We start from the raw sequence: 24,314 nt of genomic DNA on the forward strand, positions 1-24,314 counted from the left end.
GTGATATCTTTTAAAAAATTTTTATTTTCTGTTTGTTGCTAGATAAGGATTACATTAAAACTCCAATTATACCAGGGTCAGCTGACCAAACTAATACATGAAAAATACATGAAAAAATATAGAAGTGTTAAAATGTAAATTGTATCCTTAAAAATTACGTGGATTGTTTGGGTGGTAGAATTAGAAATAGATAATATTAAAATTATGTCTTTGCTTCATTAGGTGGATTTTAATAAATAACAGTGGTATGGCACGGATTCAAAATAACGCTTTGCTAGAACATAATAGTTGAATTTCTGACAACATGAAATGCTACTGAATATTGTATTATGGTTCTAAGCTATTAGTATTACTAGACTTTCTCATATGTGTCTCTTTTATTTAACTCAGGTGAAAAGGATTCAATGATTTTTGACTGTACTGAATGCTATGATCCAGTTACTAAACAGTGGACAACTGTAGCTTCCATGAATCAACCCCGATGTGGCCTGGGAGTGTGTGTGTGTTATGGGGCTATCTATGCTTTGGGTAATTATGGTGTTCAATTTAAGGATATCTCATATTATTTAAATTCTTAATCAGATTCTGATTACTTTAGAAATTTTCCTTCTGTCCCTTAAGAAACTTGTATGTTTTCAGCTTTATAAAATTTTTTTTCTATGTGAAATAAGGAATTATAGCTCTAACAATTGGCTTAGAGATGTTTTCCTGAGGTATTGCCAAATGAGCAAATAAAATGCAGAACAATGTACATAATATGTACATTTTATAATTTTATAAAATGATTGAAAACACCATAAATATTATTATATATTGTGTGTCTGTATGAGATTATCAGCTTTATGAATTCATTTTCTCAAATTGTATTACTTGGGGAATATTGTCAAGAATGGAGTTCTTAGAAGGAGATGGAGATAAAACATAGATGAGATGTCCATTGAAGCACTTTAGCTGACTAGTTAAATCTCATGATTAGGATAACCATTCTGAATATGCGGAAGTTGTTTCAAAAGGTAGTTTTGCAAAATACTGTATTTCCTATGCAATATGTTGTCGTTTTTGTTGTTTCGTTTTTTTAAATCTCTAGTGAAAACTAGGAAGAAAGTTAAAAGACCCAAGTTCTACTCACAGATTGTAATTTTTCATGTAATCTTGGACAAATAACTTCTCTGGTCCACCATATCATAATCATTAATAATATGAAGACCTCAGATTAGATATTTTCTAAGGTGTTTTTCATAAATAAGATTCCTCTATCCCAGAAATAACATTTCTGTTTGGTTACAGGTGGATGGGTTGGAGCTGAGATAGGGAATACCATTGAAAGGTTTGATCCTGATGAAAATAAGTGGGAACTAGTTGGCAACATGGCTATGTCACGCTACTACTTTGGCTGCTGTGAAATGCAAGGTGTAATTGCTTTATAAAATATTTTTCCTGAAAATACATTTTTTAAAAAACTGAGCTTGAGGCTTTATTTTCACAAAAGTATTTTTTATGTCTGTTAGTATTGAATAATTGACACTAACAGTATGGAAGTTCTGCCTTTAACCTCTTATATCTTTTAATTTCTTATATCTTTATTTCTGTATTGCCAAAATAATCAATTTTTTCCCAAATAAACAAAGCTAGGATTAAATTACAGATAGGCAAAAATACCTGACTAGCAAAATAAGCATTTGAACTGTCATCCGTTTTCTGTCCCATGCAGGCCTTAGTATTTCTAAATAGGGAGAGAATTTCAAAAACAATCGTCATAGTCTCTTCTTATAGACTTCTTCAGTGTTTTTTAACACCATACATTGTGATTTAGTCTGCATAGAATATAATGCTATGACAGATTTGAAAAATGTTGTACTGCATATTAAAATGGTGTGTACAGACATTATTTTAATTGTCTACTATACCCTAAGAGGGAGGTAGTAAGTACTGTCAAATAGAACCTGATTCTCTGTGCAGAGTTGGAGAGCAGATTTATATGTACCTGTAAAGCAGAAAGCAGTCTGCCCATTGCTATTTGACAACTCAGCCTGCTGTTCCCAGCTCAAGTTCTTTCTGTTTTGTGAGTACCTTTTCAGATTTCCACTAGCATTTAAATGCTCAAACTACATGGTGCAGACTGTATTCTGTTGTTTAATATTATAGTGTTCTCTAGTTGTTTTATATTTATTATTTTTATCTTCTCATCTAAAATCATAGAGCTGGAGAGGCATGTTAGAGATTATCTATTTCAACCTCATTATTTATAGAAGAGGAAGCTAAAGATCAGGTTGTGAGTTGTCTTTTCTCATAGCTGGTTATTGGCAAAGCTGGGGCTAGAATCTAAGTTTACTAACATTTAGCTCATGTTCTTTAAAATGCCATTCTTTATAACTTATAACTCCTTACTTTAGAACATGGGAAACAACATTAGGCACTCAAAAATAATTGTATATTGTCAGAACCAGTGTTTTCAAATCAAATTTAATAAGGAAATGCCTGTGAACTACATTCTATTGTACTCTAGTAATTGATCCTGATACCTTAATCTAGCCATATAACTATTCTAATTTAAATTCAGTTTTCTACTTTATTTTATGTCCATCTGAGCAACAGGTAGGCTGTCATCAAATATGGCCATGTCATTCCTGGTTTAAGTGTGTGAAATTTTTTAGGGGGAAAAATCCCTTTCCCTTTCCTTTTTTACCTATATTTGGCAGTGATGGATCTGGAACTTGAGATCATCATGCAGACAGTAAGATGGGAAATCCTTGCCTAACAAATTATTTTGTTATAGCATCATTAAGTTCTTTGAAAATTCAATGGCACTTTAAATTCATACCACTAATTCTTTGTGACATGCTTAAATATGAGCCGTGATAAACTAGACAGAAGTTGATTTTCTCTCTTAAAGAATATTGTGAGCCCTACATTAAATATAACATTGACATAGCAAACTGAAATCACAACTATTACTTTTTATAATTATTTATATCCTATTTTCTATAGCATCTGAGCAAAAATATTCCATTTCCAGGTTTAATTTACGTAATTGGGGGCATCAACAATGAAGGAATAGAGCTTCGTTCTTTTGAAGTTTATGATCCACTTTCTAAGCGTTGGTCTCCACTTCCTCCAATGGGAACCAGGAGAGCATATCTTGGAGTGGCTGCACTCAATGACTGCATCTATTCTGTTGGCGGGTGGAATGAGACACAAGATGCTCTTCATACTGTAGAAAAATATTCCTTTGAAGAGGTAGGTTGGATGATTTCAAATATTTAGTATCCTATTATTCTTTTAATGTCTGTAAGATCTGTAGTGATGTGCATTCTTTCATTCATGATATTGATCATTTGTAGGTTTTTATCTCTTTTTTCTTTTCAAAGAACCAACTTTTGGTGTCATTGATTTTTTTCTTTGATTATCCATCTTCTGTTTCATTAATTTCTGTTCCTCTTTTTTTCTTCTATTTGTTTTGGGTTTAGTTTGCTCTTCTTTTTTTAGATTCTTACAGTGGAAGCTTAGACGATTCATTTTAGACCTTTCTTTTTCTATGATGTAAACCTTTAAATTTATAAGTTGTTTTCAAGCACTGCTTTAACCACATCACACACACTTTGATATGTTGTGTTTTAATTAGCATTTATTTCAAAATATCTTATTGTTTTCCTGTTAATTGCCTCTTTGACCAATGGGTTGTTAGAAGTATGTTATTTAATTTCCAAATATTTGGAGATTTTCCAGATATCTTTGTGTTATTGATTTCTAATTTAATTCCATTGTGATGAAAGAGCGTATTTTGTATGATTTATGTCTTGGCAAATGTTTCATGTGCACCTGGAAAGAATTTGTATTCGGCTGTTGTTGAGTGTAGTGTTCTATAATGTCAATTAGGTCAAGTTGGTTAGTATTGTTCAAGCTTCCCCTAGTCTTTCCAACTTGTCCTATTCTTGTGTGAATTATTAAGAAAGAAGTGTTGAAATCTGCATCTGTAATTATGAATTTGTCTGTTTCTCCTTTCATTTCTGTCAGGGGTCTTGCTTCACATGTTTTAAATCTCTGTTATTAAGTGTGTATATATTGAGATGATTATGTCTTCTTGATGAATTAATTTTTTTATAGTCATGAAAAGTTTTCTTTGTCTCTGGTAATATTCTTTATTCTGAAGTCTACTTTGTCTGATATTAATATAACCATTAATGTAGTCAAGCTATCTTTTGATTAGTATTTACATCATATATCTTTTTCTTTCCTTCTACTTTAAATCTATCTACATCTTTAAAAACTGTATCTCTTGTAAGATAACATATAGTTGTGGTCTGTTTTTTAACCCAATTTGACAATCTCTGACTTTCAAATGAAGTCTTCAGAGTTTTTACTATTTATATGTAATGTAATTAAAGATATGGTTGGTTTTTATTCTCCTGTTTTGCTGTTTTTCTATTTGTACAATCCATTCTTTGATACCTTTTTTCCCTCTTTTCTGCCTTTATGTTGATTGTTTTAGTATTCTATTTTACCTCTTTTATTGTTCAATTAACTATATCTCTTCACCTTTTTTTAGTGGTCATTTACATTATATAATATATGTATTTACATTATATATTTTTTAATGTTTTTAATGTATCAAATCTCCTTTCAAATAATATCATACCACTTCACTTTTCATGTAAGAAACTTAGAAAAACATATTTTCATTTCCTCCTCCCATCCTTTGTGCTATTGTACATTTTATTTCTATATAAGTTGTAAACGCTACAATACAATGTTGTTATATTTGCTTAGTCAGTTATATTTAAAATAAATTTTTAATGAGAAAACATTTCATAATTATGCGTATATTTACCATTTCTAGTTCTATTCATTCTGTTGTGTAGAACTAAGTTTCTATCTCATAGCATTTTCTCTTAGCCTAAGGAACTTCCTTAATATTTCTTTTAGTGATAGTCTGCTGGCAATGATTCTCTTAGCTTTCATTTTCTGAAACTTTTTTTCCACCTTCATTTTTGAAAGGTATTTTGCTGAGTATAGAATTTTAGGTTGTGGTTTTTTTCCCCCATCACCTTAAAGGAGATGTTTAATTATCTTCTTGCTTTGTTTGTGATGGGAAGTTCAGTAGTCATTCTTGTAGTCATGTATATAATGTGTCGTTTTTCTCTTTGGCAACTTTTAAGATTTTTTCTTTATTGTGGTTTTCCAGTAATTTGATTATGGTGTGTCTTGTTGGAGTTTTGTGTTTGACCTGCTTGGAATTGATTGAACTTGAATCTGTGGGATTATAGCTTCCATCAAATTGGAATATTTTCAGCCATATTTCTTCAAATATTCTCCTCCTCTCTTTCTAGGACTCCAATAATATGCATGTAAGACCACTTGATATTGTTCCACAGGTCACTGAGACTCTGTTAATTTTTTTCTCATCTTTTTTCTCTCTCTGTGCTTCAGTTTGTTTTTGTTTTTCAGCTTTATTGAGGTATAATTGACAAAAATTGTATATATTTAGTGCTGCCACTATGGAAAACAGTGTGGAGATTCCTCAAAAAATTAAAAACTACCATATGATCCAGCTATTCCACTTCTGTATATCTATCTGAAGAATACAAAAACACTAATTCAAAAAGATGTAGGCATCCCTGTGTTCACTGCATCATTGTTTACAGTAGCCAAGATACGAAAACAACCTACGTATCCATTGATGGATGAAAGGATAAAGATGTGGTTCTATATACACAATGGAATACTACTCAGCCATAAAAAATGAATGAAATCTTGCCATTGGCAACAACATGGATGGACCTTGAGGGTATTATGCTAAGTAAAATCAGTCAGATAGAGAAAAACAAACACTATGATTTCACTCATGTGGAATCCAAAAAGTAATAAAACAAATGAACAAACAAAACAAAACAGAAACAAACTCATAGATATAGAGAACAGATTTGTGGTTACTAGAGGGGAAGGGGGTTGGGGGTGGATGAAATGGGTGAAGGGGGGTCAAGTGTATAGTGACAGACGATAACTAGACTTTTGGTGGTGATCACTTTGTAGTGTATACAGATGTCAAATTATAATGATGTACACCTAAAACTTATATAATGTTATATACTAATTTTACCTCAATTTAAAAAAATTGTGTATATTTAATGTGTACAATGTGATGTTTTGATATAAGTATACATTATAAAATGATTACCACAATCAAGCTAATTAACATATCCATCACCTCACATAGTTCCCTTTTCCTTTTTTTGTCTGTGATGAGAGCACTTAAGATCTGCTTTCTTAGCAAATTTCAAGTATACAATACAGTATTATTAACTATAGTCACCATGTTGTACATTAGATCTCCAAAATGGATTCATCCTGTGTAACTGAAACTTTATTCTCCATGCTTGTTTGGATAGTTTCTCTTGCTATGTCTTCAAGTTCATTCATCTTCTACAGTGTCTAAACTTCTAATTTGCAATGTCTAATCCCATTTAGGGAATTTTTCATTTCAGATATGATGTTTTTTACTTCTAGAAGATCTTTTTGGTTTTTTTATGTCTTCCATTTCTCTCTTCATTGTGTTCATGTTTTCCTTTAGATTATTGAACATATTTGTAATATCTTTTAAAGTCCTTATCTGCTAATTCCATCATTTTTGGATCTGTCTGTTGAAATTTTTCCTTCCTGGTTTAGGTCACATTTTTCCTGCTTTCCATATTTCTAGTAGCTTTTGATTAGATGCTGGACATTGTGAATGTTATGTTGCTGAGTATTTGGATTTTGTTTTCTTCCTTTAAGAAGAGTTTAGTTTTGGTAAGTAGTTAAAGTATTTGTAAATCAGATTGATTCTTTTGAGACTTGTTTTTAAGCTTTGTAGGGAACGTCTAGAGTAGCCTTTCCTTTAGGTCTAGTTTAGCCTTACCACTAAAGTATGACCTTTCTTGAGTCTCAACTGAATATCCTAGCTGTTCAACAAGGTCTCTTCACTTTTGCTGGTCAGAACTAGTATATCAGGGGCCGGCCACATGGCTGAGTGGTTAAGTTCATGAGCTCCACTTCGGCAGCCCAGGGTTTCACCGGTTTGGATCCTGGGCATGGACCTAACACCACTCATCAAGCCATGCTGTGGCAGTGTCCCACATAGCAGAGACAGAAGGACCTACAACTAGAATATACAACTATGTGCTGGGGGGCTTTGGAGAGAAGAAGGGAAAAAAAAAAAAAGAACTAGACTATCATCCAGCCCTTTGTGAGCTCTGAAAATTGTCCAGCTTATAACTCTAAAGGAAAACTTCTTCTCTACTTAAAATATTTTTGACAACAAACATGTGGGTTTGTTGTTCTCTAATTCTCCATGGACACCAACTGAGTTTCCTACAAGTCAGTTCAATTCTGACACTAACTACTCCACAGATTAAAGGTTCAGTCCCACAAGACTGCCCCCAACTTTAGACACCAGTCTCAAGTAGTGGGTCCTCAGGTTAACCACTGACTTGGTTACATTGTCTGACTTGGCTCCAAATCAGGGATTCCCATGATCCCTTCCTCAGGTTCAATAATTTGCTATAACGACTCACAGAGCTCAGGGAAACACTTTACTTACTATTACTGGTTTATTATAAAGGATATTATAAAGGACACAAATAAGTAGCCGGACACAAATAAGTACCTAAGATAAAGAGGTACATAGGGTGAGGTCCAGAAGGGTCTCAAGTGTAGGAGCTCCTGTCGCTGAGGAGTTTGGGGTACAACACTCTTCTGGCACATGCATGTGTTCACCAACCTGGAAGCTGTCCAAACCCCATAGTTTAGGGATTTTTATGGTGGCTTCATCATGTAGGCATGATCAATTAATTCAACCTCCAGCCCCACTCCCCTCCTGGAATGATAGGGGGTGGAGCTGAAAGTTCTAAGCTTCTAATCCTGGTTTAGTCTTTCTAGTAACCTGCCACCTATTCAGCAGCCCACTAAGAGTTGCCTCATTAGAACAAAAGACACTCCTATCACCCAGGAAATTCCAAGGAATTTAGGAACTCTGTGTCAGGAACTGGAGTCAGAGACCAAATATATATTTTTATTGTGTCACATCCTCCCATTAGTTGTTCTTTGCCTCTTCTCATGGAGTCTCACTTTATGTGTACCCAGATTAGTGGTATTCCACCAAAGACACAAGGGGACCTCTATCCTCTGGCACTCTTCCTTGCAAATCTCAGCTGCTTCAACCTCTCTAAACTCTGATCTCTGTCTCCTAAATCAGCTGACTGTCATGCCTTGCAGAAAGCCTGGACAACCATGGAGCTCACCTTGTTTGGTTCTTTTTCTCAGGGATCACAGTTTCACATTGCCTGTTGTCCACTGTCTGAGAACTTTGTTTAATATGTTTTGTCCAGTGTCTAAGTTTTTATGGTAGGAGGGTAAGTTTGGTAACAGTTACTCTATCATGGCTGAAAGTGGAAATCCCTCCTGTATCCTTTAGACATGTTTCCATTATTCATTGAGCATTTCTTTACTTTCTAGCATAATAAAATCTTTCAGGCTCATCTTGTACAGAGATCTCTGCTCCAGCCCTGGAATCAGCCATTTCTCCAAGAAGCTCCAGCTCGTCTTACTGAAGGACAGTATTTAAAAACGAAGATCTAGACACTCAGAGTACTTTATTGCTACTGGGGTATTGCTGCTTCTAGGCATTCTGAGTAAACAGAGCTAGGAAATATGTATGAATATGTGTGTATATTTTCACACACATATTCATTTATAAGTATTTCTATATCTGTGCATGTATGTTATAAAACCGTCAGTTCATAATGATAGTTCCAATTCCAGTACAACATATCAGATTCTTTCAGGCCTTTCCCCTTTCCATGTTTGTAAATACCTTCTCTGTCAATTAAAATTTTATTCCCGTTGTTCTCAATATATTTACTTACTTGTTCATTCAATTTACTAATTTGTTAAATGAAACAAATCTCCCTACCACACCAGTTGTCTTCTTCATCTGCCACCTCTGCGTATTACCCATCCTGTTATTGCCCATATGAGCTCCCTAATGTTTTTTTCATGCCCTCAGTTACTGGGTTGACTAAATTATGCTAGAAATAGTTTTATTGAGATATAATTGACACACCAAACATTTGAGTTGTTTTAACTTTTTGGCTATTATGAGCAATGCTGCTGTGAACATTCATGTACACATTTTTGTGTCAACATATGTTTTCATTTCTCTTCAGTATATACCTAGGAGTGGAATTGCTGGATCATATGGTAACTCTATGTTTAACCTTTTTGGGGACTGCCAGATAGTTTTCTAAAGTGGCTACACCATTTTACATAACCACTGGCAGTCTATGAGGGTTCCAATTTCTCCACATCCAATGCTTGTTATTATGTTATTGTTTATTTATTTATTTATTTTGCCAAGGAAGATTAGACCTGAGCCAACATTTGGTGCCAATCTTCATTTTTTTGCTTGAGGAAGGTTAGCCCTGAGCTAACATCTGTGCCAGTCTTCCTCCATTTTATATATGGGTCACCAGCACAGCATGGCTGACGAGTGGTGTAAGTCCACACCCGGGATCCTAACCCGTGAACCTAGGCTGCCAAAGCAGAGCATACCAAACTTAACCACTATGCCACAGGCTGGCCCCTTATTTCTCTCTCTTTTTTTTAAAGATTTCTTTAAAGATTTTATTTTTCCTTTTTCTCCCCAAAGCCCCCTGGTACATAGTTGTATATATATATATATTTTTCATAGTTGTATATTTTTAGTTGTGGGTCCTTCTAGTTATGGCATGTGGGATGCCGCCTCAGCATGGCTTGATGTGCAGTGCCATGTCCGTGCCCAGCATCCGAACTGGTGAAACCCTGGGCCGCCGAAGTGGAGTGCACCAACTCAACCGCTCGGCCATGGGGCCAGCCCCTCTTTTTGATCATAGCTGTCTTCACAGGTGTGAATTGGTATCTCATTGTGATTTTGATTCATATTTCCCTGATGGTTAATGATGTTAAGCATCTTTTCATGTGCTTGTTGGTTATTTTATATCTTGTTTGAGGAAAAATCTATTTGTTTTGTCCAGTTTAAAATGGATTGTCTTTTTTTTTTAAAAAAAAGATTTTATTTTTCCTTCTTCTCCCCAAAGAACCCCCGGTACATAGTTGTATATTTTACTTGTGGGTCCTTCTAGTTGTGGCAGGTGGGATGCCGCCTCGCGTGGCCTGACGAGTGGTGCTAGGTCCACGCCCTGGAGCTGAACCGGCAAAACCCTGGGCCGCTGAAGCGGAGCACGTGAACTTAACCACTTGGCCACGGGGCTGGGCCCTGGATTGGCTTTTTAGTATTGAATTTTCGTAAGAGTTCTCTATTCTAAATGCAAGTCCTTTGTAAGATATATGATTTACAAAAATTTTCTCCCATTCTGTGGTTTTCTTTACTTTCTTTATGGTATCCTTAGAAGCACAAAAGTTTTTAATTTTGATGTCAAGTTTATTTTTTCTTTTGTCACTTGTGCATTTGGTGTCAAAACTAAGAAACCATTGCTTAATCCAAGGTCATGAAGATTTATGCCTATGCTTTTTCCTAAGAATTTTATAGTTTTAGATTTATTTCTAGGTCTTTGATTACTTTTTAGTTAATTTTTGTATATGGTTTGGAGTAGGGATTCACCTTCATTCTTTGACAGGTAGGTAAACCAGTTGCCCCAGTACCATTTGTTGAAAAGACTATTCTTTCCCATTGGATTATCTTGGAGCCTCTGTTAGAAATCACTTGACCATAAATGTGAGGGCTTATTTCTGGACTCTAAATTCCATTCATTTACTACATATCTATCCTTATGCCAGGACCACACTGTCTTAGTTACTGTAGCTTTGTATTAAGTTTCTAAATCAGAAATTGTGGGTCCTCCAACTTTGTACTTCTTTTTAAAAGTTGGTTTGGCTATTCTGTGTCCTTTGAATTCTATATGAATTTTAGGATGAGTTTGTCAGTTTCTACAAAGAAGCCAGCTGAGTTTTGATAGGGATTACATTAAATCTGAGATCAATTTGGGGAGTATTACCATCTTAGCAATATTATGTCTTTTTATCTTGAACATGGAATGTCTTTCCATCTATTTTGGTCTTCTTCAGTTTGTGTCAACAATGTTTTATAGTTTTCAGTTCCTTGCAGTTTGTTGGTTAAATTTATTGCCAAGTATTGTATTTCTTTTGATGCTATTGTAAGTTGAATTTTTAAATTTCATGTTCATATTTTTTCATTGCTACTATATAGAAGTTCAATTGATTTTTGTCTATTGATCTTATATCCTGAACCCTTGCAGCACTCATACTCTAATAGATTTTTGGGGATTCCTTAGGATTTTCTGTATACAAGATAATGTCATCTATAAATAAAGATCATTTTACTTTTTCTCTTCTAATCTAGATGCCTTTTATTTCATTTTCTTTCCTAATTGCCCTGGTTGGGACCTCCAGTACAGTGTTGAATAGAAGTGGCAAGAGTGGAATCCTTGTCTTGTTTTAAAGTGTGATTTTGATTTTCATTTCTGACAACTTTCAAACTTCGGTGGTATTTCAAATTCCTTTCACCTTCTATATGATCTTATTTGGGAATATACAAAGTGAACTCTCTGAGGGCATTTTCTGTTGCTTACTTTTCTATAAGACTGGAAATGAATAGGTTTTCATTCCAAAGTAAGTGCTTATTAGTAATGAGTTACCTTGGTTTTTCATGCATAATTCTGAAATATTATTGTTATTTACCATCTACTAAAGTCCTACATTATAGACCAAACCCTAAAGATAGTGTAAAACTTGTTTCTGGTTTTACAGAGTTTATTTTGAGATGACTCAGGATAAAAAGCAAACTGTAGTTCTAATACAGTGATAGAAATGAAAAATAAACATTATGGGATGAGCCCCATGGTTTCCTTAATATGTCAAGAGCCATTTTGTGCGGAGGAGCAAAGGTTAATTCTCCCTAATGATAAACATACGCCAACATCCTAATTTATGTTAACCAGCTATGGATATTTTTGTGAATATATCTGTCTTTTAAAATGAGTATTTTTTCAGCTATTCCAACTTTGTGATGGATTCTGCAAATTTCAGATAATCAAATAGCCTTCAAATGTAATATTGTGCTTCAATTTTCAAAGGATTGTCCCTGGTTTTAGTGTTTCAGAATTTCATTTACGTTCAGATCAGCAAACATAAATTGGCTGTTTATAATATGCTGGTGCTATACTGGGTACTAGGATATGAAGCTCATTAAGTCCTTGTCCTCAAAAAGTTCACTTTCTAGCATGGATAAATAATCAGTGTTTACCTTTTATGATTTCTTAGGCTTTGTTCATCATTTCCAGATTCTTTTTTAATCTGGCTACTTGCTCTTTTCTCTCTTGATTATTTCTCAGAAGCTTTATTAGCTTTTCTGTTTTCTGGGTGTAGACATTTTCCCTGGAGTAGGACATTATGAGTCATTTAGGCGATAGCAGCTTATTGAAGTTTCTTCAGGGAACAGTGTATATAGGAGTTAGCAAACTTTTTGTTATAGGGCCAGATGGTAAATATTTTAGGCCTTTTGGGCCACATACAATCTCTTTTTTTGGCATAGTGTTTTTTTGTTTTTTAAAATAACCTTTTAGTATGGAAAGATCATTCTTAGTTTGTAGGCTTACAAAAATAGCTATAGTCTCCAACCCCTATCTATACTACCTTTCTGAAAATATATTTTGCAGACCACTAACTCCACTAGATGGTCCTTGTAAAAAGGATTCCATGGTCAAATAAATTTGGCAAGTGTTGTTTCTCTTGGAGATTTATAAGGCTCATTAGCATATTAAAGAATTTTAAAAGCACTCTGTATATAAGTTTTTTTCCTTGGAGCTTTGTGGGTTTGTGTTGTGTATGTGGGTGTTGTATATATGTGTGTGTGGTGTATGCTCGCGCACGCATGGTTGTATTACCTACTTGCATACCATAGAACTAGTTTCTCAGCATGCCTGCCTATATAGAATTTCTAGATTATCTCCTGATCATAATTTATAATTAATCACAGACATGTTTTTCAGTTATTTTCTTCTAAATTCACTGCTTTGTCTATACCTACTCAAAAGTTCATTTACAAATATTCTATATTGGGGCTGGCCCAGTGGCGTGGTGGTTAAGTTTGCATGCTATGCTTTGGTGGCCCAGGGTTCATGGGCTCAGATCCCAGGCGCCGACCTACACACCGCTCATCAAGCCACATTGTGGAGGCATCCCACATACAAAAAGAGGAAGATTGGCACAGATGTTGGCTCAGGGCCAATCTTCCTCACCCCCACCCCCCTCTCGCCCCCCACCAAAAAAAAAGGTTCTACATACTTTATGGCAAATTGAATTGTAAGTTTGGAATTTAAATGTGCAAAAAGAACCAGAGTATTTGATTTCTCAGCAGTTTTCTCTATTATCATTTTATGACACTTTTTTTTTTCTCTTACCCAGGAAAAGTGGGTTGAAGTTGCCTCAATGAAAGTGCCCAGAGCAGGCATGTGTGTTGTGGCAGTCAATGGACTTCTGTATGTTTCTGGAGGTCGATCTTCCAGCCATGATTTCTTGGCCCCAGGTACCTTGGACTCAGTTGAAGTTTATAACCCTCATTCAGATACATGGACAGAAATCGGTAACATGATCACCAGTCGTTGTGAAGGAGGTGTTGCTGTATTATGAAATGTAAAGCATAAGAGAGCACAAGAAACATTTTCAAAATACAGAATCTGACCTTTTGCAAATCACATATGTATTTGGTGACAGGACCCTCTGATTCTATTGAATTTTCCATGTTTTGGTAGATAAATAACGAAAGAATGATTCTTCTAAGAATTTAAGTAAGAAAGGATATGGTATATATCCTAAATCAATGAAGAGCTCACAAAAATTTGCCAACTCTACCGACAGAAATGCTGTTTATGCTCTACTCCAGTTAGGGGTAGAGTCCTATTTGTAAAAATGATTTGCTAGAAGCTTCTTGGCAATAGCCCCTCTAAATGCTTCTCCAGTGCAATTCAAGCTGTAACATGACCCTTATGTGATAAAAGACTATCAGTGAGACACTTTAAAGATATCTGTACATTCATGATTCAATCCAGAGCACAATTTTCTGTAGCCATAGTTTAACCTACAGAGAAAAGCCAATGAAACAACTTCCTACTTTTGATGGCCAGGAGTGTTCACTAGCCCCAAACTTTTTATTGGCAGCATATATACTGGGAGGGACATGTGGGAAATATCCAGCAATTTATTTAGATAGATAAGTTTTCACCTGGTGATAACAGCATTAAAAAAGCTTTTGCTCACTTATGTTTTCTGTCTTCATGCTGAGAATGCAAATGAGCAATTTATAGGAGGTTTTTAGAGATAGTCCTTTATTGCAATAGGATGATGTAATGGGTGATAGAGCCCAGCAGGTGGTATGTGCCTAGTAAATTTCTTCCCTATTTTCTAAAGTCACCAAAAATATGTTTGGCTTTGGGAAGAGAGCATTGTATTAGATTATCAAGCTTTGAGAAGCCTACTTGTACTTGGGCAAGCCGAAGTATGAGCTTTCTACAAAGCTACTGCCTGGTTTGGAGAAGGTGGAATTGTAGGTACCTGTGAAACTTTTTATAGACACTGACTCATAAGTCTAAGTTGAAAGACCTCTGATCCAAAACTTCTCTTTTCCCCCTGAGAAGCATTCTAAAGAATTGTTCTCTGTCTGCTTCTGAGAGGAAGTTTCTCCATGTACATGATCATCACTTCTGTTATTTCTACTACTCAGTTGGAGCCATGTCTATTAAAGGTCTTTCATACATTTAGGTTTCCCTGCTGATTCCAGGATTTGATTTGTATATCCCTGATTTCCTCTCTTCTTTACTAAAGTCCTTCAACATACTGTTACAGGCATCAGCAGCTTATTTAGATAGAAAACCTTTGGTAAGCATTAGACTCAGGTTGCACTCATATCCAAAATATTTGGATTGGCCCACAAGGATACTTTCTTTCATAACTTAACCATATGCATGTATTAAGAAAAGCTTAGGTACTACAGACAGAAAGCTCTGTGTCCGTTTCTTTGGGGCATCCTGAGTCTGAAGGGTCACAGATGCCTGGTTGGTATCTGTAAAATGTCAAGGAATGAAGTATCAAGATGATTTGTAGATTATTTAAGCTCTAACTCATGTGCCTTTAATATTTCTAGTTACAGAGAATCTGCATTCTGGTTCAAAAGAGCTTTATAAAATGCTCCTATAATTGAAGCCATTATATAATTGGCACCATTATTACGTGGTCCCAACCTAAAATGGCACTGTGAAGGGAGGCATTTTGTATGCTGTGGCAGAAATGTAATGTCAAGACAATCAGTGTTTGCGCTTAATAGATGCAGACAATCCCTGAAAATAGGTAATTGTAAATATGCTTATTATTTCCTAAGTAATGACAGATTGTTTTAAAAAGAATGTACTAATAAAGTATCTCGATTTTTGATTTTCCTTGTATTACTTTAGTTTATTAGTAGTGTTGCTGAATTACCAAACTGTACTAGGATTGCCCATGTTTTTTAGTGTTTTAACGTTATGGACTTGCACATTTAGTGTTATATTTAATTTCTGTTTTCTGAGCAACTGTTAACATGCTCTTCCTCCAAAATATTCGACAATTCAGTATGTTTCTAAATATCCTGTCCAATGTACTTAAAGAATCATACGCTGCAAATTCACGTGCAAAATGCATTCACCTATATTTGCTTAGTGAAATTGGGCAATTAGCCTAAAAATATGACTTGCCCCTATTCTGAAAGATAATGAATTTAGTTGAGATCAGAGAAAAGTTTTAAGTTTGTATAGTCTTCATGCAGTTTAGGAGAAGAAAAGTGAGTTTCCTTGCCGGAACACTTAATGAGTAGAATCTGTGAAAGATCATCTGAAGAGTATGAGCTTTCTTTCCTTCACTATCAGGCGTCATAAACTATTCTCTACATTAATAAAGGATCGTGTGGCGGTTGCAGCCATGGGCTTTAACTGGTAAGGTTCTCAATGATCAGAACAAGGTCTAGCTCGATAGTGTATTTGTTTGCTAGGGCTGCTGTAACAAATTACCACAGAAATTTAAACAACAGAATTTATTGTCTCAGTTTTGGAGGCTGGAAGTCTGAAATCAAGGTGTTGGTAGAGTTGGTTCCTTGTGAGGGCTAAGATGGAGGGCTCTGTTCCAGGCTTCTCTCCTTGGCATGTAGATGGCAATCTTCACATTCACATGCCGTTCTCCCTGTATGTGTTTGTCTCTAAATTTTCCCTTGTTATAAAAACACTGGTAATATTACATTACAGCCTACTGTTATGACCTCATTTTAACCTTATTACTTCTATAAAGACCCTATCTCCAAATATGGACACATTCTGAGGTATTGAGGATTAGGACTTCAACATGTAATTCAACCCATAACAAGTGTGTAAGAAAATAAACATGTTACCACTCTAGATCCTGATCTCTTCACAGCAAGAATCACTAGAGTAGAAATCACATGTATATAATTTACTTATGAAATTTAACTTAACTAATATTTGAATACGTATATTATGCAAAAATAACACATACCAGGTGATACCATTTCCTGATTTATATTCTTACACCATTTAAAATGTTTTTCCTTTTTTATGAGACTAAGACTCCCAAGAGACTAGCTTTTCAAGTTAGAATCCAGGGTGTTGCTTTTGCCATTTTAAAAAAGCTTCTCTGGGGCCAGCCCTGTGGCAGAGTGGTTGAGTTCGCACACTTGGCTTCGGTGGCCCAGGGTTTCGCTGGTTCTGATCCTGGGTGCGGACATGGCACCGCTCATCAGGCCATGCAGAGGCAGCGTCCCACATAGCACAACCAGAAGGACCCACAACTAGAATATACAACTACGTGCTGGGGGGCTTGGGGAAAAAAAACATTGGCAACAGATGTTAGCTCAGGTGCCAATCTTTTAAAAAAAAAAAAAGATTGTAAAAGGCTTCTCTGAGTCAACATGTAAAACTAGATGGCCCTGCTCTTTACAACATCAAGGTGGCTCCAGCTTGACTTTTCCTAATTTATATGTACTAGTGGCTTTATTCTTTTAACTATTTTTGACCAGCTGGTGTTATGTTTCATGATTAGGAGATAAGTTGCATCAATACTCTGCCAAATATCCTGATAAAAACTGGAAAATATATCCAGCTTTTCTTTGAACATGGCTTCTCCTTGTGACACTCCCTACTGACTTTAGAGCCACAGATCTTTCAGCTCATATAACTAGGTGATACCAGGTAAAATGAGCTTGGAAATGCAATGCCCAGAGGCAACTGCAATGAAAACTCCACACTGGAACCACCTATTATTTTTAGACACTCATGGATACGAACCTTTCCTCTTGAAGTGGGAGAATCGTGTGTGTTTTTTTCCAGTGATCACAAGGCTCTAGCAAAAGGGATTTTTCATCTTTTTAAAAATCATTTTGCATTTTTCAAAACAATTAAAACACTGAACTGTTTAAGTGAATGACTGCATAATTCATAAAAAGACTGAATGAGAACTGTAACCTAATATTACATGAAAAGGACTTATTATGGGTTTTCAAGCTGTTGCTTAAGTAATTCCTATGAAACAAAGATTTCTAGAAATGAAAAATAATCTGTGAAGAATAAATTACCATTGGTGGGAAAAAAGAGCCAAATAGGAGAAGTACAGAAAGGTGATGTCAAAACACAACCTTACAAGGCTTGTAGCCAGCATGCTAACATCATCCTCATAGTTTTATATTTATTCTGCTTGACCTGGTCTCTTGGGTCCTTTCTCTGGATAAATATCTTTAACTAGTAAAGTGATTAAAAATGACAAAAAAGCCACTGAAGTGACTACTATCCTCAGGGCTTTGAACCAACTGGGATAATGTGGCAAGAGAAAAAGTTCAAAGTGTAATGCTATCCCCAAACCTATTATTACTGTGACTATAGCTTCACTGAGTCTTTCTGAAATAAGGAAGGCAAACCATGAAAACAAAACAGGAGCTGTACTGTTAGCTAAATTGAGGAAGTCTGGTTTGGCTGGACTACCTTCTGGCAGAGCAAAACCCCACCTGATCCCTCCCAAGAAAGACAGGAAACTGGCTCCATAAGCCATCTGAGTAAAAGCTAATAAGGGGATATAAGTCTTTGTCGTCACCATGACCAGTGGTGGAGCAATGAAGGGGATTAGTCCTGCCAGAGTTATATATAATGCTGGCTTTGGGCTGTCAGGCAGGTAAGTCATGGTGCTCGGGGACCTGGCTGGAACTACTGCTTGCTTCTGCTTCTTCTTAAAGCTGCACGGGGAAGTATGATAGTATTGTGTCTTGCTCATACACACTGGAAATGTTGGGAAAAGCCAAGTCCTTGGAAACAAAGGGGAAAAGTTCTGCTGGAGACATGTCTTGAGAGAAAACGTATCTATTCTCCTGCTGGCACCTAGTCCGACTGTGAAGGGGTGCTTCAGCATCTATAGAGAAAATAGAACCAGAAGGAAAAAACAGATTTAAAAAAAAAATCACCAAATGTCTTAGTTAATCCCAATTTGAAACAACATAAAAACAAACCATATCTTTCTGTTGGCATATGGAACTTTACAGAAAGGTTGAACTGACTACAGGGTGAAAATATCACAGGCTAAGACTACTAAACAGCTATACAACATGCAAAGGAAACTACTGAATAGAACCCAGTGATGTTTCTGCCTACCACTAATCTTACCCTGTGAGAGAAAAATCTGAAAGAGGAACAAGTAAAGACTAAGTCTTTCGTATTTGGCATGCTAAACTTTTTTATTTATAAATTGCAAAAGCAGCAGCACTAATTACTGTGGGAATGCTATTTTATGTATAGAAAAGCAATCTACCTTCCAGTTTAGCTTTGTAGACAATGCACACTTTTCATAGCTCTGTGCCTTTCCACATGTCTGCCTAGAACTCTAGCTTATTACTTTTCTACCTAGGGAACTCGTCTTATCTTTCCAAATTCAGCTTGAAGCTTTCGCCAATCTGATTTAATGCTCCTATAAGTAAGTACCCTATGCACACTCCCATCATAATTCTCACAATGAATTAAATTGTGTGTTTACTTGTCTGTCTCAGCAGACTCAAGAGCCAGGACCATATTTTTTTCTTTGCCTTAAAAAAAAAATCTCCAGTGCCTTTCATGGTACATGGTCAAAGTAATAACCTTTCCTGCTGATTCTGTGCTTTAGTGAGCAGATTCCAGACTTCAACTAGTGAACAGATCAACAGTAACTCAAAAAGTGTTGGATGAAAGAAAAAATGAAACAGTTATTTAAGAATCTTGGTGATTCCTCAAAATGGTAGGAATGATTCCACCTTGAGGCCTTTTTTCCCATTTGTCTAGAATGGTCTTCCCTGAGCTACCTCCATGGCCCCTTCCCTCATTTCTGACCACCCTGTTTATAACTGCAATTCTAAATCTATTGTTGACACTCTCTGCTTTCCTTCCCTGCTTTATAGTTCTCCACAGCACTTACCACTTGACATATTAAATATTTTACTTATTTTTATTTTACCCACCTCTTCCTCTCCTTATCTGAATATAAGAGAATAAGGATCTTTGTCTTCTTTTTCACTGCTATTGCCCCAGCAAAGCGAGGCAGGTAGTGCTCAAATATTTGCTGAATAAACCAACCTTTGAAGATGCTTGAGAAAACTTCTTGATGAAGTGAAGCATACTGGGCCCAGTTGAAAGTCTTGCTCAGGAAGATGCCAGACAGTTCTGATTAATGTAGTTTTACAGCTAAGTGGGGGGTCTGAATCAGAAGCATGCTGCTGTGTACAAGATGTCACTTAATTTTCTTCATTTTATACATAATTTTTTTAAAGTAGTAACTCAGCAAAATTTCTTCCATATAACACAGTTTCCTTTGAAAACAATCATTAATGTTTTCAAAAAATCAGTAACACATTAAGTAAATAGATCCTTTTCTTCTCTGAACCGTTCATTTAGCTTTTGCTTGTTGGTGTAATAGAAAGATTAGTGCACCAAGACAGAAGATCTGGATTTTACGAATACCTCATTTCCCAGCTGTGTGACCTTCGGTAAATTGCTTGCTTGAAGTGCCAGTATTCTCATCTTTAAAACTGAAGGTCATAGGTTCTCTGTTCTCTTTTTTCCCCTTAGCTATCTATTTTGGAGCTTAGGAGTTTACAGCTCAAAATACTAATGGTAGCAATCAATACAATTTACCTGTAAACCAGGCACTGCAACTATGTGTTTTATATGCATTAACTTATTTAATACTCACAATAACCTCATCAGCTGGTGATAAGAGAGTGTAGCCTGTTAAGAGTGCATACTTTGGAGTCACACAATCTGGGTTGGAATCCTGGCTCCACTACTTATTTACTACGTGACTTTGCACAAGCTATTTAAACTTGCTATGGTGCAGTTCACTCATTTTTGGAATAAGGATTATAATAACCACATAGGGTCGTCATAAAAATTGAGTTAATTAATGTAAAGAGCTGACAACTGTCCCTGACACAAAGTAAGCACTCAAAAAATCTTAGCTATTATTCCCACCTTACACAGGAGGGAATGGTTAAGAACCCTGTCTAATGTAAGCAGCCAGTAAGTGACTGAGTGAGAATGTGACTCCAGATCTGTCTTGCATGAGTCCTACTCTTGACCAGGAGAAAGGTGTCTAAAAAAATCCAAAACCCACAGTTGCTGCTTAATTAAAAAAAATATTGAACTAAATTCTTGATCACAGATCTTAGGGCTGGTTCAAGAAATCTGTATACCAGTCAGTGTCTTTATTCTATACATAAGGAAACAAATAGGAATTAAGTTATTCTGGGCCTTTGAGTAGATCTTAGATGACACCCACATCCACTTCCGGACTCCCAGACACACATATCTGCCGGGCCCACACACTGACTTTTGCTCAAAATTGCTTGTGTAAGGGCTTTCCAGACCACTCCACTTAAAATCTCAACGCTCCCTCCACCTTAGGAGTAGCCTATGCCTCGTGACACGTGCTTTCCAACTCACGAGTATTAAAGCAAAAAACAATGATAGCGTAAAGCCCGGGGACGGCAACTAGTGAGGTAATCAAGGACAAAGACCCAAGGGTCAATCCGCTCAACTTAGGTGAAAACGCTCAATATTTCCACTGCCCCAAAGGACAGAGTTCGAACTGCAAGCCTCAAAGCCGACCTCTGAGAAAAGAAGGCGGAGTTTGGACGCAAAGATCCTCGGGAAGCTGCCAGGCAGTGCCCAAGACTTCTATCTACTCCCAACCCTTGGATCCCCCTCCCCAACCAGCACTTGTGACAGCAGCCCTGCTACTTACTTGCCAGCGTCGCGCCAGCAGATGAAAAGATGAGCTGCGTGAACAGCCAGGTGCTCATGAAAGGCACTTCCGGCAAGTGCGGTTAGACAGCCCCCCACTTCCTGAGCACCGACAAAAATGAGTCCGGGTGGGGACTTGACCAGTGCTAACTGGTTCCGACGCCCGGCTTTCCGTCTTGGGCCATTCGTTTAAAATCTTAATTCTGGTGGAAGACGGCTTGTGAAGTCTGTGGGGTACCAGAACGGTCCTTGTCTCTCTATTCCAGGTTTCTGAGCCAGCAGAATCGGCCTCGGAGAGTTTGGGAAGGTAGGGTGAAACTACTGAAACAGTAATGGCGGTGGAGGAAGGTAGGAGAGATTTGGAGTCTAGGCCAAGTGTGACTTGGCTAAATTGCTGGCCATCTCTGGAACTCATCTTTTACTTTGCAAAACAACAGGGTATCTAGGTTCAACGGGGCACATCTCACGTAGCATTAGGGTCCTGAACTACTAATCTTATTTATAGGGGAAATAAAACCCGTTTGTACTTCCATTCTCTTTGCTAGGACCTGGAAACCTTCATTGAGAAATAAAGAGCACAAGGGGGAGTATTTGCACTCCCACGAAAGGTGTAGTGATAGGAGCCCTGGGCTTGGTGGTGATCCGAGAAGTTAGATCATTCCTCCCATTCCTCTCGCCTTAACTTTTATTTGTTGTCTGTGTGACCTTGGGCAAGTCCCTTCCTTTCTCTGGGCCTCCATTTCATTCTATGAAAGGAAACAGCACCAGGCAATTTGGGCGTCCTTCCCGAAGACAACTAATAGGGGAGCTTAAGGGGCCCACGCCGGCCAGTTTCTCCGTTCCCCAGATTCTAGGTAGTCTAGCTTTCTGGTTCCCAGCCATCCTATGGCTTAGCTTCCCGTGCAGGATGGGTTCACAGCGAATTCTTCTAGTCGCGATAGCCTTTCATTTTTATTTCCTTTTTCGTCTGTCATGGCAGCGCCGCTCCTTCCCGTCGTGCGATACCCAATGAGACTTTGAGTCGGAGAAACAGCTTCTCCGCCTTGGCACAGGGGCAGGCTCGGACCAGAAATCCGCCCTGCGCTGGGCCGGGGGCGTGACGCCAGCCGTCGGGCGGAACTACCACTCCCAGCGGGAAGCGCGTCGCGCCAGCCGCTCAAGACTCCAGAGCCCGGCCGTGTAGCCGGCTGGGGGCTGGAGTCTTAACGACACGCGCGCGTGAAGGAAGGAAGGAGCGGAAGGTGGGAAGGCATCGGAACATAAGCTCCTACGAAACCGCTTTGCTAGTACTTGTAGAGGTAGTTTGGGGACGCGTGCTTGCCCAAAGGTGGGTGTGGGAGGGTGAAGAACGAAGGGGCGGGGAAAAACGGGTACATGTATGTACATATATACACACCCACTCATTTACACGCGCTCAGGCCCTCGTGTTGGGCAGGGGGATTAGAAGGGGAGTACCAAACTCAGTTGGTCTCCGCCCCTGAGGCGGCGCGAGGAAAGGCAGAGTATTCACCTCTGCAGAGGGGCGGGGGTGACAGCGCGCCGCCCCGAGCCGCGGTGAAAGGAGCTGGGGGCGGGGCAGGGAATAACCGCCGTTCGCGCGGCCGAGCGTTGACGGCGCGAGGCGCCAGCAGGGTCACCCGAACGTGGCTCGTGCGCGTGCGCGTGCGCCCCTGTGGGCGGTGCGAGTGGTGGGCGTATGTGAGGCGGGGTCGGATTGGAGGAGGGCGGGGCTGTCGTCGCTCCTCCCCCTCCACCCTTTCTGCCCCTCCTGGGCCGTGTGGGCCGGGCAGCCATTTTGGGAAGAGCTTTGTTATGGTTGTGGGCCCTCCACCTCTTGCCGGATCAGGAAGCTGGGGACGCGCCCTCCGACGCCGCGTCTGGTCCCTAGCTGGAACCCCGTCGCTGCCAGGTGAGTGGGAGTCCCGCACAACTGGGCAGTAGGGGATCTTGAGTCCTCCCGGAGCAGGGCTCCGCCCGGTGCCTTAACCGGCCGGCTGCTGAGACAAGTTAAAGGAGGCTCTCACACAGGTGGTTGGGTGTGGGGCGGCCCGGGGGCGGGGAGCGGAGCCCTCGGTCGTGTGGTTCGGCCGGGGCACCTCCCCCCGCTGGGGAGCTTTACACTGGAGCGTCGCCGCGGCTCGGCCGGAGCGCCGCGACTTCAACTTTGGTCTTCGGGCGAACGCTCACCTGCGGCTCTCTGGCTCCTCTCCAGGCGTTCCGGCTTGGTGGGTGAATGTCTCGGTTTACGGGCTTCTTGTGCTTTCCTTCTTAAATTGGAGCCAAGGGCTTTTGTTTTCCAATGAAGGAAAATCTAAGGAGGAAAAAATCGTGTTTAAGTCTAATTTGGAGTGTCTTGAGGGGAAAAGAGGAGCTGTAACCCCCCCCCCCCAGCGTTGCTGTTCTCCTTGGTAGCGAGGGGTCTTCGTTGATTTAGATTGTCTAGCACCTATCGACCCCCTCTCCCCCGAAAAAAAAGCTGGTGGATCTTGAAGTGTTTCAACGAGGATTTTTTTTTTCTGTTTTAAACCTACTTCTCCCCACCGCCGTGAAATTCAAAGGAAAGGCTGAATCTAAAATGGCTGTAGCTTGGGGAAGTGCCGTGCGCTTCGGTAACTTAAATACGTTAACATGTCTTAAATGTTTAGTTGTTTCTCCTGCGGGGACAACAACTGAATCGTTTGATCTTTTGGCCTTCTTGGAATTGGCGTCTCATCTTGAAGAGTCCTTGGTAGGTGAAAACAAAGGTGAGGCTAAAGAAGTTTGCTTACTCCAAAAGTTTACATAAGAGTGGGTGCGGTTTTTTTGTTTTTTGTTTTTATAGTTGCTTATGGTTTTGAAATTGTGCTGTGGTGTTAATTTTATTAGCCAACTTTGTGCTCTGAGGTTGCTTTGTCATATTTGTTGAAGTACTTGTTCCTAACTTTGGTATTTATTACTTACCGGGGGAAAAACGGAGTTAATGCTCGTTCGTGTTTT

At 38.3% G+C, this 24,314-nt stretch overlaps 3 protein-coding genes across 21 annotated transcripts in view; 2 read left to right on the plus strand and 1 right to left on the minus strand.

The window, feature by feature from the left end:
* The window catches only part of IPP (intracisternal A particle-promoted polypeptide), a 39,625-nt gene extending 24,151 nt beyond the window's left edge, over window positions 1-15,474 (plus strand). For 3 of the 7 annotated variants that reach the window (XM_070609768.1, XM_008521547.2, XM_070609769.1), the window contains exons 6-9: window positions 391-528; window positions 1,288-1,410; window positions 3,017-3,237; window positions 13,453-15,474. In XM_070609768.1, the coding sequence (XP_070465869.1) occupies window positions 391-528; window positions 1,288-1,410; window positions 3,017-3,237; window positions 13,453-13,677 (707 nt within the window). In that variant the 3' untranslated portion in view covers window positions 13,678-15,474. The remainder of the gene's footprint in view (window positions 1-390; window positions 529-1,287; window positions 1,411-3,016; window positions 3,238-13,452) is intronic. The other 4 variants (XM_070609770.1, XM_070609771.1, XM_070609773.1 and 1 more) reach the window with 2 other exon arrangements.
* A 619-nt stretch (window positions 15,475-16,093) lies between these two features.
* Window positions 16,094-21,443, minus strand: TMEM69 (transmembrane protein 69). Of its 4 annotated transcripts, none has more exons than XM_008521544.2 (3): window positions 21,340-21,443; window positions 19,674-19,810; window positions 16,094-18,483 (listed from the first exon to the last, which is right to left on the minus strand). In XM_008521544.2, exons 2-3 carry the CDS (start codon window positions 19,713-19,715, stop codon window positions 17,770-17,772), a joined length of 756 nt encoding a protein of 251 aa, XP_008519766.1. In that variant the 5' UTR covers window positions 19,716-19,810; window positions 21,340-21,443; the 3' UTR covers window positions 16,094-17,769. The 4 variants fall into 4 exon arrangements, with proteins under 4 accessions (XP_008519766.1, XP_008519767.1, XP_070465889.1 ...); XM_008521545.2 differs by having other exon boundaries at window positions 19,674-19,794; window positions 21,340-21,441; XM_070609788.1 differs by having other exon boundaries at window positions 19,674-19,734; window positions 21,340-21,440.
* Window positions 21,255-24,314, plus strand: part of GPBP1L1 (GC-rich promoter binding protein 1 like 1) — a 53,155-nt gene continuing 50,095 nt past the window's right edge. Inside the window, exon 1 of one of the 10 annotated variants that reach the window (XM_070609777.1) lies at window positions 21,255-21,645. The gene's annotated coding sequence lies outside the window, so the exon portion shown is untranslated. Of the gene's footprint in view, window positions 21,646-22,317; window positions 24,083-24,314 lie in introns of those variants that run through there. The other 9 variants (XM_070609782.1, XM_070609779.1, XM_070609775.1 and 6 more) reach the window with 9 other exon arrangements.

This window comes from Equus przewalskii, chromosome 2 (genome assembly GCF_037783145.1).
Source record: "Equus przewalskii isolate Varuska chromosome 2, EquPr2, whole genome shotgun sequence".
NCBI classification, from domain to species: Eukaryota; Metazoa; Chordata; class Mammalia; order Perissodactyla; family Equidae; genus Equus; species Equus przewalskii.

What these genes read in the sequence shown, in the direction of transcription:
- TMEM69 (XM_008521544.2), bottom strand. Translation starts at nt 19,715, where the DNA reads ATGCTTCACTTCATCAAGAAGTTTTCTCAAGCATCTTCAAAG. An exon ending in TTTCTCAAGCATCTTCAAAG is followed by an intron (nt 18,484 to 19,673) that starts GTTGGTTTATTC and finishes TTTTCTCTATAG; the next exon opens with ATGCTGAAGCACCCCTTCAC.